Source organism: Haliotis rufescens, unplaced genomic scaffold (genome assembly GCF_023055435.1).
Source record: "Haliotis rufescens isolate VD_foot unplaced genomic scaffold, xgHalRufe1.0.p SCAF_20, whole genome shotgun sequence".
NCBI classification, from domain to species: domain Eukaryota; kingdom Metazoa; phylum Mollusca; class Gastropoda; order Lepetellida; family Haliotidae; genus Haliotis; species Haliotis rufescens.
In genome coordinates, this window is record NW_025963891.1 from 7,408,795 (window position 1) to 7,422,846 (window position 14,052).

At 41.9% G+C, this 14,052-nt stretch overlaps 1 protein-coding gene across 1 annotated transcript; it reads left to right on the top strand.

The window, feature by feature from the left end:
* Positions 1 to 1,971: 1,971 nt before the first annotated feature.
* Positions 1,972 to 13,099, top strand: LOC124127921. Its single transcript, XM_046491354.2, has 3 exons — positions 1,972 to 2,908; positions 8,501 to 8,650; positions 11,945 to 13,099. The coding sequence occupies exons 1-3, from the start codon at positions 2,698 to 2,700 to the stop codon at positions 12,328 to 12,330; spliced, it is 747 nt and encodes a 248-aa protein (XP_046347310.2). The 5' UTR covers positions 1,972 to 2,697; the 3' UTR covers positions 12,331 to 13,099.
* The last annotated feature ends 953 nt before the right edge of the window (positions 13,100 to 14,052 follow it).

Sequence of the window (14,052 nt, forward strand, 5' to 3'; positions counted from 1 at the left end):
GCCGGCTTTCATCGTTTAAGCGGAACCTTCGTTGGATCGACACGGTAAACAGATAACTATTTAATTTCACTACAGATGCGAGCACTGATCTCCTGTGCTCATTCTCCAGGGGTATTCCTGAACCACATTGCTGAGCATCTCTGTTCTTGAACTGCATGGCGAAGCAAGTGTTTTCTTGATCCTAGAGAACACCATTTCTTGAGTCATACAGATGAGAAGGGATACGTGTTAAATGAGGTTACACATACACGCATGTATTTATCAAAGATTGGCAAACAAACTGCCCGCTTGTCACCATGACTACCACATTGTTATCAGACAACTAAATATTGATTATGTGAACATATTCAGCTACTAACCGGATATAATTTCACTTTAAAAGTATTCACATGCATAGCGAGGCATTTCTATTTCGTATTAGATCAATAACGTGGCACATTACGATATGTAACTACATAACACATGCCAGCATTCATACACCGGCCCGCGCTGAGTCATGCATATCGCCTTGTAAGGGTCCCACCATTTAATGTTATGTGTGGAGGGCGGTCGGTGTGTGTGTGTGTGTGTGTGTGTGTGTGTGTGTGTGTGTGTGTGTGTGTGTGTGTGTGTGTGTGTGTGTGTGTGTGTGTGTGTGTGTGTGTGTGTGTGTGTGTGTGTGAGGGTGTGTGTGTGTGTGTGTGTGTGTGTGTGTGTGTGTGTGTGTGTTTGTGTGTGTGTGTGTGTGTGTGTGTGTGTGTGTGTGTGTGTGTGTGTGTGTGTTTGTGTGTGTGTGTGTGTGTGTGTGTGTGTGTGTGTGTGTGTGTGTGTTTGTGTGTGTGTGTGTGTGTGTGTGTGTGTGTGTGTGTTTGTGTGTGTGTGTGTGTGTGTGTGTGTGTGTGTGTGTGTGTGTGTGTGTGTGTGTGTGTGTGTGTGTGTGTGTGTGTGTGTGTGAGGGTGTGTGTGTGTGAGGGTGTGTGTGAGGGTGTGTGTATGTGTGTATGTGATGGTAAGTGTGTATGTGAGGGTGTGTGTGTGTGTGTGTGTGTGTGTGTGTGTGTGTGTGTGTGTGTGTGTGTGGGTGTGGGTGTGTGTGAGGGTGTGTGTGAGGGTGTGTGTATGTGTGTATGTGATGGTAAGTGTGTGTGTGTGTGTGAGGGTGTGTGTATGTGTGTATGTGATGGTAAGTGTGTATGTGAGGGTGGGTGTGTATGTGTGTGAGGGTGTGTGTGTGTGTGTGTGTGTGTGTGTGTGTGTGAGGGCGTGTGTGTCTTGTTTGCGGGATCTACTTCAAAACACTCACTTATCACAATGACAGCTAGATTCTAACAATTATTGTTTTGTCTCAACTTGTTCGGGCCAGCATGTCCAATTAGCACCTTGTTTGGAGCAACACCTGAGAACGTTTGTTTCTGGAACAAAATATTTAAAAAATTCAAACATGGCAAATAATAAGGGAAATATTTCGGGAAACAATTTGTGTTTGTTAGCCAAAAAGTAGTCAAATATAATTGTCACCACATTTCGATTTATGTATGTTTATTTATACGTCAACATAGTAAGTACGCCCCTTGCCACCCCCACCTGTATCCGTGTATGGTATATACATTGGGTTTCGAAATGAATTATTAACATAGAACCAAAAAAAAGAAACATTTTTATGTTTAAAACCGCAATATGATCATACAGATCTTTGGACGTCAGAGCAGTTTTTCAACGACGTAATGGCACGGAAATCATTTTTTTCAATATATACATGTAAGTTATTTAAACGTGTTTAACCCGTGACCTTATATTCTGCTACCTTGCCGCGTTAATGGTAATTGCCGCGTTAATGGTCACAGCCTTCTGTAACTTGTGTGCATATCCGCACATATCAATGTTACCACGGACAAAGTGCACGCATATGGGATTCGACGAATGGGGCAATTTCCAGGAAGTCGCAAGGTAATACAAAGTAAACATACGTCATACAGTAACGGCATTATCAAGCAGCGCAGCATGCATGCAATTGACAGTGTGTTAATCTGACCTTAGGCAGCTTAGCCGTGCATGTTGACATAGCTGACAACGCCTAGTTTGATAAGCTGCTTACAGCGCTTAACCACGGGATTATTCAATTCAGTTTGGGTTGAGCTTGGAAAATAGGAAATATTTGACAAGCGTGGTCACATTTCTATCGATCTCCTCATCCTGTGATACGTAACCAGGTCAGTTGGTTGTATTTTACTGACGAAACCGTGCCTCAGAGATCGATAACATCTGGTGATCGGCCATATGTTATATGGTAATACAGTGTCATCTTCACTGAGTATGCGTGATGCATCACCTGTCAACTCAGTTCAACATATAGGTACAGGAATTGATTGATTCAAAAGGGATATGCACTACTATCAAGGAACACCTGTAAGAAACCATTGTGGCCTATGAGGAAATTACGTGACGCGTACAGTTAGATAAGAGAACAACAAACACTTTATTCAGCGGGTGACACTGATAACGACGGACCTATTCAGCCCCCAGCTAACATTACTCATTTATTGGTGTCCATGGTATTTGATGACAAGCACCTGAGGGTGAATTCCTGCACTTGTGTATACATGCTGTCACAGCATTATTAATTAACTATTCACCGAAGTGGCTTGATTTCCAGGAACCATGCTGAGGACACGGAGATAGCGGTAGTCAGGCCGCAGAGTGAGATCTGGAGGCACCACCATGCCCCACTGGGCGGAAAAGGGGAGGTTGTACCGCTTTGGGTTTGGTGTTATGATCCTCGGATTTGTAGGTTTCACCGTAGCTTTTGGAGTGCCTGCGTGGAAACGTGAAGGTGGGGATGGTGACACACCTGTGCTATACTCCGGATTGTGGCAATACATGTGTGATGGACTTACCAACTGCCGGACGTATACTGGGGTAGAAGGGGATAGTAAGTATAAAGTTATCATAATAATTTAATATTATTCAAATGTTAATTAAAAATACACGTCCGTGGTACCTAAAATAACAATGCCGATAATAGTTTGTGATTGTCATAACCGATCTATTTTGTTTCTATTTTCCCACATATGGCACATACACGTAATAATGAACACTAGCATTTTCCTGTTCTGTGATTATGTTTGACGTTTTTTACCATAGTTTTACATTCGTATCAATTTTCATTATTTTTCATGTGTAGACTCTGTTCATTTTGGTGTGTTTTAATAATAGATATTTGAGTTTTGTGTGATTCATTCCCAAATGATTGAATATATTAACCGCCAACGCAAGAGAAAAACATATCTCGACTTTCCGACGAAACAGATTCCATTACGGGTGAAAAGCAAAATAGCGCTGAGCCGTTGACAAGTATATGAATGGATCACTGAAAATCAGTGATGACAGCAAGTGTTGTCAAAAAGGTCATCAATCCTGCTCTACAAAGTATGGAAATGTATGACTGTTGGTTCTCGTTAATTGTATTTACTGTCAAGTGAACTCATTTTAATTCTTATAAAAATGGCGACAAAAATTAGTTCAATAATCAATGAGAAAGCTGTACCCAAAGCTGAAACAGGGTACATTCTGACTATATCTTAAGCATGTGCTTAGGGACCACTATTAAATAGTGATGACACCAAGTGTTCGCGAATAGTTGACCTTATTCTACCCCACCGAACAAAAACACGCAAGGGCAAGTCAATTGTCAAGTCCAAAACAAACGAAAAAGTGAAGAAAACAAAATTCTATTTCACACTGTAAAAGAAAAAGTATCTTTTGAAAACAGAAGATGGAAGTAGGTTTGATTGTCATAACGGGACTATTATTTTGGACTAGGTGCCTAATGTGTGCCAGTAAGGATCATGTCTCCGTTATGTTTCTAGGTCTGTCACATTAAGCTGACACGCCGCGATATAACTGAAATACTTTTATTTTATTGATGCCCCCCCCCCCCCCCCCCCCCCCTTAACGTGCAGCCAGGAACAAGGACACTCTAGCTTGTCAACAGTAACAGAGAGATACTAATAAAGTCATATTTTTGATGACGCCAGTCGAAGGCGCGGTCTGACCGTCAAACGGACACGAGCAGGCACACAAGTATGACAGTGTGTATAGCAAACATGGGTGTAACATTTAATAACCAGCGTATGGCATCTCAAACATTCCTTTCTTAGTCACAATTAGTGTAGTTTTAACGTTCAGTGAACAATAAAGGCTAGTGAAGTTGATAGGTAGGAGTTTTTGTTCGCATTCAATTATTTACTTGAAGGTACAATTAAATTTTACTGTGTACTGGGGCCCATTTAATCTCTTATTTAAGCCTAACATTCTGAATACGTACCATGAAACGTGACAGACATATTTATTTATAGGTGTCATTTTTTTAAACATACGACGAATGCACAATCCGTCATGGAAACCAAAGCAACAACAGCAGATAGCCATTAACATTGTCGATGATCGACACACACTGAACGCATAGCAGAGTTCGTGGTCTGCAGGTACAAATATGGCCGTAGGTTTGATAGAAGCTGACATGACGTGTGACACGATGCGAATGCGGGGTATGTGGGGTTTGAGGTAGGGGTGGGATGGGGGTTGAGGTAGGGGTGGGATGGGGGTTGAGGTAGGGGTGGGGTGGTGGTTGAGGTAGGGATGGGGTGGGGGTAGGACTTTTGTGGGGGTTGAGGTAGGGGTGGGGTGGTGGTAGTGGGATTGTGTGTGGTTGAGGTAGGGGTGAGGGTAGGGGGTTGAGTTAGGGGGAATTTAGGAGGTATGTGATGGGGGTAGGGTGTATAGTGTGGGGGTAGAGGAATGTGGGGGTTGGGGGTCGGTGAGGGTGGGGCTAGGAGGAATGTAGGGGGTATGTGATGGGGGTAGGGTGTACAGTGTGGGGGTAAAGGTATGTGAGGGTTGGGGTAGGGGGTCTATGAGGGTGGGGCTAGGGGGTATGTGATGGGTGGTAGGGGTATATAGGGGTTGGGGGTCTTCGAGGGTGGGGCTAGGGGGGATGTAGGGGGTATGTGATGGGTGGTAGGGGTATGTTGGGGTAGGAGGTCTGTGAGGGTGGGGCTAGGGGGGGGGGGGGGGGGTGTAGGGGGTATGTGGGAGTGGATGAGGTCTACGACGACTGTTTTATGATGATGCTACATATTTCGTCCTACATGTGACTGCGTTGAGAACCAGTTACATGGATGCTCCCGGTCCCGAAGGAGGAGGATGGGATTGAGAAATCGGTTCCCTACAACCATTAGAGGTTATCATCACAGACAGTGTGACACGTCGCGTCATGCGGAGGGTTGTCACGTCTTCAATACTCATGCAGTTAATGAGTCTATGATTAGCTCTCAAATCTCACTCTGCATTATAAAGTTCTTTGTGGGTTAAAACCCTGGCTCGTCATGAAGACCAAGGTTCGATTCCCGACACAAGTACAATGTGTGAAGACCGATGTCACCCGCCGTGATATTGCTGGAATATTTCTAAAAGCGGCGTAAAACCATACTCACTCACTCACTAGTTTTAAAAGCAAGTGAGAAACTAGACATCTGTATGAGGAGAAACACAGCCATAATGACCATTTAAATACATTATTACATGAATCAATATAATACTCACATGCGTTCTTAAAATGGATGTGGATATCGTGTTCACTATGTCATTTCTATGTGTAGTCATATATCTAGTTAGCAAAAGGTGCCTGTGTGTGGCAAGCAATGTAAGCAAGGTTGCTGCCTCCATATTCCAGCTTTACGTAAAACATCTGGACCAGACAATCAAGTGATTGATATTATGAGCAACAATCAACGCCGTCGCGATACGACGACAGGCAATTAAGCAAGTCACACAGCCTGACTATCCGATTCATTAGGTCGTCTCTTACAACCAATATTAACCCGGAATCCGAAAGGGTACATTTCTGCACAGAATATATTTAGTATTTAATATTGTATTCTCAAAAGACAAAACTTGATATACTCGTGTGCTATAGGCAGTATCACTAAGGCGACTAGACACGTGAAGATTCGGGGTAGAATAGGTCTTCAGCAACCCATGCTTGCGGTAAAAGGCGACTACGCTTGTCGTAAGAGGCAACTTACGGGATCGGGTGGTCAGGCTCGATGACTTGTTTGGTGTATGTCATCGTATACCAATTGCGTGGATTTATGCTCACGATGTCAATCACTGGATTATTTACAGACCGCCGTCATATAACTGGAATGTTGCTGAGTGCGGCGTTAAACAACAAACAAACAAACTTAGGCGGCCAGAGCCACGCATCCGTAACATCATGGCTCGATTACGTAAACTTAAAACTCTTCCTTTGTTCGTGTACCTGAAGCTAATCTCTGCACTGTCCAGCATCTCTAACTTCCTCTGGGCAACAAAACCACAAGGATGAGTCAGACTTTAATCATCTGCCACACGTGTCTCAAGTGACACTAACGTAATCCATATATCAATTTATATCCGCACAGTATTATCAGATTAATAAATCTCATTGAAATGTGTTTCCTTGTGCAGAGTCAATATCCACGTGATTCTTACCGTATCACCCAAAATATATACCCCGGGTAGTTGATTGGAGGCCCAGTGTTCATTCCTTTCCGCCTCAGCCCTAACCACTCACTCCTCCCCATAAATTTATTCAGAAATATTGTATTGCTAGTTGATAATTGGTAAACCGGTATGAATAGAATCCGTTGTTATGGTGTACAGTACAGTTTTTGTGCAAATTCAATACAGGTTTCATCTATACACACATGAAAGGGTTAAACCTGCCACACACTGGTGTTCTGAGGCAAGTGACTTTGTTCGAAAAGCGCCCCAGTTCACCAAGCAGTACAAAATGGGCACCCGGTGGGATGAGATGTTAACCTTCTAGCGCCAGGGCAGCTTGGGTTGTATACTCCCCATGGAGCTGAGAATGAAACTCGAGTGCACACTGATCCAACGCCCGGGGTAATAATGTTAGCGCTTTGAGCATGCAGCGAGTGTATGGAGGCTGGCGCAATATAAGTACCCACATTCTTATTATATATAATATTAAACCTCGGCATGGTATCTCAGTGGGCTGGCACTATAAAACCGGCATTTTGTCCGGAGAGGTACAAACAGCCACACACACACACACACACACACGCAGATCAATCGATGCTCATGATGTCAATCACAGGGGTGTCTGGTCCAGACTCGATTATTTACAGAAAGTCTTCCTATGGATCAAAGGTCATTACAATAAACTACGTTTATAACAAACGCGATTATAACGTACTGACGGATATAACGAACTGTTTTTTATGGTCTCGACTATTTACGGTATATATGCTTATTATGAACTACGGTTATAACGAACTAAATGAGTGGCCCCTTTAAGTTCGTCATACCCGTAGTTACTATATAGGTGACTGCAGGTGGAGCTCATTAGAGAAAACACGGCATTGCGCCAGGATGATAATTACAGACGTGTACTTGTACGTGACCGGAAACACACCTGCTGTGATAAGAACGCTGTAAGTGTTCTTTCACGTGATGTTTGAATTACTTTCTGATTTTTTACCTTCAATATCATTACATGCACCGAGACTCACCCACGTAATATTGCACGTCAACTTAGGTCAAGACGTTCTGGGAATGGTATCATTACTTTCTATGTAATGCATAAACTACGTCTTTGTTGGTTTGACCATCAACGGCAAAGATTGTAATCTATTTAGTTTTACGTTTCAAAATCCAATTTCTTGGAGTGAGTATGATGTTGCGCCTGTTGTAGCAATATTCCAGTAATATTAGGCCGGGGGACACTTAAAATGTTCTTCACACATTGTCCCCATGTAGGGAACGACCCGGGCAGTCAACGTGACGACCAAACGCTTCAACCACTCGGCTACCCCATCGCCTAGAATTGATTGCAATAAAGCGACAAAACTTTTTCCATATCCAATAGAAATCTCTGCACAAAGCAGCGTCGATTGTACACTTCCGACGATATCATGAGCATTTGTATGAATCACAATCAAAAAGTTATGATACCAGGTGTACGCGAAAAGGTGAGCGTATCCTGCCCCACCGGTGGCACCCATCACAAACACATGCAAAGGCAAGTCCATTGTTCAGCTGAAAAAACACGGGAACATATGGTACAAATTAAAATGGGGAATTGCATCTGACATATTTTTGTCAATGATGCGTCAAATTTGGAAATGTCCTCCACATGTCTACAAAAAAACTTTTGAAAACTTTACTGAGGCCTTGAATGTTGTAACCTTGATCAAAAACTTCTGAGCAAGAGTCGTATGACGCTCTTTGAAGTCCATTTACATGTTTTTTACTTTATTACTTAACTTTTATGAAAGAGTACGACAATTCACGTCACAGGTTTCACTTTCATGTATTTGTCTGAAGATGGTTATGTCTATTGAACTAATGTCGTTCATTCGCACTGCATAAAAAAATCGTTTACATATTTACGTGCGTCCTTACTCTTCCGAACCAGCTATTGATTTAACGTGTATCTTAAAGCATTTCTTTGTTCCAGCGAGGCTCCTAGTATCCAGAGTGCTGGCGTGCATCGCTCTGGCTTTCTGCTTCATCTCGCTGTTTCTCATCTTCCTCCATAACTGCACAGCCTACTCAAAAAGTCTTCAGTCAGAAAATGCCTTCGTCTCTGTGTTCCCCGTTTTTTGTGGTACGATTTTCATAATATGTTCCTAACATTCTCATAATATGTTCCTAACATTCTCATGATATGTTCCTAACATTCTCATAATATGTTCCTAACATTCTCATAATATATTCCTAACATTCTCATAATATGTTCCTAACATTCTCATAATATGTTCCTAACATTCTCATAATATATTCCTAACATTCTCATAATATGTTCCTAACATTCTCATAATATATTCCTAACATTCTCATAATATATTCCTAACATTCTCATAATATGTTCCTAACATTCTCATAATATGTTCCTAACATTCTCATAATATGTTCCTAACATTCTCATAATATGTTCCTAACATTCTCATAATATGTTCCTAACATTCTCATAATATGTTCCTAACATTCTCATGATATGTTCCTAACATTCTCATAATATGTTCCTAACATTCACCTCAGCTGAGCTGATCGAAACACATTTAGACCTGACACAACTCATTACTGTTGACTATCCGACTGTGATCACATAATCATTGATCAGTTTTGATTAAAGAATAATAATGCTTCACAAGACGAGGATTTTCAGATAATAGGTTGACATATTTGAATGAATTTCTCTTCACACACGCATGCGGTTAATATTCACATTAGGATGTGCCCGCCCGTGAAGATCCGGGTTAAAATAGGCCTTCAGTATCCCATGCTTGTCGTAAGAGGCGACTGGGCCACAGGTTCAATTTTCTTCCTCTAGAAAATGTAGGAAAACAAAGAAAAACAGGAGAATACAAAGAGCAGGATACAATATCCTGATTTTTTTCAAACATATTCCATTACTGTACATATATTTATCATCCAAAACTGGCTACACAGGAGATATCGTTTGGGTGAGATCAAGGGATATCTAGGGCGCGTTGCAAGCCACGAGTCGCTTAGAGAAAGCAAATTCACCGCTCAACCCGAGGTCTGCAACAGTTCGAAGCGCTTGCGCACTCTTCCAAAATGGCGGCGCAACTACCGGTTGGTTGCCTTGACGTTTGTTTGTTTGTTGTTTAACGCCGCACTCAGCAATCTTCCAGCTATATGAAGGCGGTTTGTAAATAATCGAGTCTGGACCAGACAATCCAGTGATTGACATCATGAGCATCTATCCACGTAATGAAGAACGTAATAGAAGAGGCTCGATGACGAGCTGATGAAATTTATGACTACTTTGAAGATGTGGAGCAGACTGAGGATGATGGTGTGTTAGCTACCTTTGCTCATTTTCTCGTTGATCCAGTTAAGAATTCCTTGTTCCGCTGTCAAAGTAAGCCGCCATTTTGGTTTGAGAACGAAGCGACCTCAGTCAGCGTTTGTTTCGCTTGCAAGCGGCTGAACGTTAGCGCACTGTTGTAAGGCGAATCGCTGTACATCGCCTACAAGCGACTGGCGCTTTGCAACGCACCCCTACACTATAGATATGATAATCGCTGCAACGAAATTACATCACAATGCTTTGCAGACCATTGTGACGTCATTGGTTACTATGACGTCACAATCAAATGACATCACTAATGGCTCTGCTACTGAAGCTGTTAGCAGTACTTTTTACACTTAAGACACTACTTATTATTATAGCTAAAATGGATAGAATTATCATAAAAACGCCCGCATGTTATCAGAAATGAGCGGGCCACTGTAACTTGATAATGCCCTCATATTATTTGACGACGGGCCATTATCACGCCCGTTGTTAGGTGACGTCATAGGATAGGGATAGGTGACGTAACGTTCAATAGTGACGTCATCTGGTTTGTTCTATGACGTTTCCATATTTGTAAAAGTGGGTCAGTGACATTCGTGTTGATTGCAGTGAATGTTTCAAAATCGACATTGTTTCTATTTATTTGATAACAAATTCCATCCAGTTTAGCTATAATAACGGTTACGCTATTTTTCAGGGCATTATCATTTGCTGAAGCCCTCGGTCTTTTCAACTGCCCTCCTTCGTCGGGCGGTTAATGGAAGACCTCGGGCTTCTGCAAATGATAATGCCCTGAAAAATAGCGTTACCCTTATACTGTCTACAAACTGAAAAAGTTGGAAGAATGATGTTGGATGATAAATAAAATCTCACACTCGTTGATAAAAGTGGAAAAAATCCTCGGCAAGCCTCGGAGTTTTCCCACTTTTATCAACTCGTGTTGATATATTTGATATCAAAAGATTCTCTATTTCACCTAACTAGTATCAACAACTTATAGACAAGTTCCGGGTTAGAACTGATCTTCAGCAAACCATGCTTGTCGTAAGAGGCGATTAACGGGATCATCGTATCCCATTTGAGTGGATCGATGTTCGTGATGTCAATCACTAGATTGTCTGGTCCAGACTCGATTATTTACAGACCACCGTCATATAGCTGGAATATTGTTGAGTGCGGCGATAAACAATATACAAACAAATCATAAATTACAGACATAGACATCTGAAAAGATGGTGAAGTTCGATAACAAACAACTTGTGCTCTACGTTAAAGTTAAAACATTCGGGTTCCTACCATGTTATCGGCGTGTGTCGTGTATCATGCTACACACCAACGGTGTACCTCGAGTCTTAGTCTTTGGGCCTGAATAAGTGAGCCGTAAGACTACACAGACACATGATCGAATATTTGTGGACATTCTATCTTTTGGTCTTTTTTAACCAGTGTGACAGACATGAATATGAATAGCTATTAGTCCTTGGCAATGTTAGTTACTATTTAAATGTCGATGTTGAAAGGTAGGAAACCACATTCCTGACAGTAAAGCTGATAGTAGACACGACTAGGTTGGTTCACAAAAAATGAACTTAATGAATTTACGGACATACTTGGCCTTTTCCACATAAGCATGTGTTTTTGAATCACCGCAACACAACCGTAGCCTTAAGATTGCTTTGTGCAAATTGGTTCTATTGTTTGCAGAAAGCCTAATATATTATTTCAGTATGTGTAACATGACACAAAAATGAACTTATTTTTCTTGTACTTTTCAACATGAAAAGTATTGACTTAGCAGTTTTAGAGCAACAAAATACAAATATTACAAATTAATATTTTCTCTTCTAGAGTCCTGTTGCCATTAAATACACCATAGCTGATGTCCCTTGCTATATGACGTCAATGGTGCCACGATAAAGTCCTGATTACAGATAAATGAACAATAGAAATTTGTTATTCGAAAGTTGTATTCGATCTAATGTTATCAGGTCATCATGAGATCAAACTGTACCATGTACCATGGAATCAATAGATAATACGTAGGTATGTGCGTAATAGGTGTACTTTCATTTCCAGGTGGTCTCTCCCTGGCGTCATGTGTTGTAAACCAAGCGATAGGCACCATCGGCTGGGGGGTCATACTAGGAGTCACCGGCAGTTGTTGTTCAATAGCTGGAGGCATGTTCATGTGCTTGGGGTTACATTTTGACAGGCGTAGAGCAACCAGAACTGAACGTACTTCAAATCCATATCTCCATGGCCAGACTGCCTTCAACCGAGACATGACGGCAATGGCAATTCCTATGGACGCCATTCCTTCTGATCGGTCACAGGCAAATATGCAAGTTTCTTCTATTGCCTCGAGTACAAACACTGTTCCACATCTAGCGACACAGGTGGATCAACAACCGAGACTAGACCCATCTGCCCCACCGCCCGACCCTGACTTCCTTTACTACTGACTTCTGCACGGAGGATCAAAGGGGTGCTTGAACGTTGGAACCACAAGTTTGAAGAATGATTGAAACATATCAGTGAGATCAAGCGTATATCTGGATTCAAGTGATCATCGTCTGTTTTTCCGGTGTATTTATGGCAGTGTCCAGTGTGCACTATTGGTGTCATCGGAACATGCCATTTAATCACAACCAGTGAACGATGTAGATTTAGTTCTTGCCACATTAATCTATTGGCGTCAAGGTGATTTAGATTTTGGTAGCAGAACTTGACATAATTTTGAAGAAACAGTTACATCAATTCCCGATCGGGAAATATAATTTTATTATTTTATCGCAATCAGTGAAAGATGAATGTATGGACTGTGTGTACGTCCTATATTATTTTAGTGTCAGTGAGTGTGGGCCTTGGTAGAATAGCTTTACAAAATTTTGAAGAAACAACTGCAGTCATTCCTTATCAAGAAATAATATATTATCATGAAATATTATCACAGCCAGTGAACTGGGAACTTGTTTAATAAGGGCTCGCCACAAACAGTTATAAGCGTCAATTAACACTCAGTGTTATAAGATTATCGACCACCTCCGTGGTCCAGTGGACAGAGCGTCCCCCTGGAGACCTGAGGGTCAAGGGGTTGATCCCCTTCCGAGTCATACCAAACAAACGTTAAAAGATGGTACTTGTTGTTTCCTTCCCTGGCACTCGACATTAAGGGCCAAAACAAGGAGTCAGTATATTGTTTCTGAGAGGGGTATTCGTGTTAAACTGTATGGTATCTCAGTGGGCTTGCACTATAAAACCGGCATTAGTCCGTGCTAGAACAAGCAGCCACACACACACACACACACACACACACACACACACACACACACACACACACACACACACACACACGTCGCTATAAGTGCAATAATCTTGAAGGCGTCGTTAAACCTCTTTCGGGGCGGTCGGGTAGCCCAGTGGTTAAAGCGTTCGCTCGTCACGCCGAAAACCCGGGTTCGATTCCCGACATGGGTACAATGTGTGAAGCCCATTTCTGGTGTCCCCTGCCGTGATATTGCTGGAATATTGCTAAAAGCGGCGTAAAACCATACTCACTCACTCACTAAACCTCTTTCACACCACAACCTCTAAGGGATTGTCATGGAAATGACTATCTCTTAACAGTGCTTCTTTCCACTGATCTTCTGGTGAACATTCAAAAACACTGCCACAGTCAACCGTGCAAAACAACGCTTCCATCAGCGATGCATTAGGACCCATGTGTATTGAGACACGAGAAACCGCATTTCAGGGTGTTATATTACTGTGATGATTTGGAAAGACGATGGCTTTGCTGGGGTATAAATAATCATTCCTGAATAGCAATTATCAATGTTACCTGACAACTCTGATGTCATAAAGTCGTGTTATTGATAGAACTGTCACTTCACGCCAAAGATAATTACATATCAGCATTAGTCTTGCCGAATATCACCATCGCACTAAGGGCGATCGCAGCAGAATATATTCAGGTGTTTTTCGTAATGGATATTTGACAATGTTTGTTTGTTTGCTGTTTTACGCAATCAGATAATCAAGTGACTGACATCATCAGCATCGTTAGTCGCCACATACGACAAGCACGGGTTGCTGAAGACAAAGTGTAACCCGGATCTTCGCAGGGTATTTGGCAGTGAGACGGAATAAGGAAATATAAATGTTTCCGGCCATTCAACAAGTAG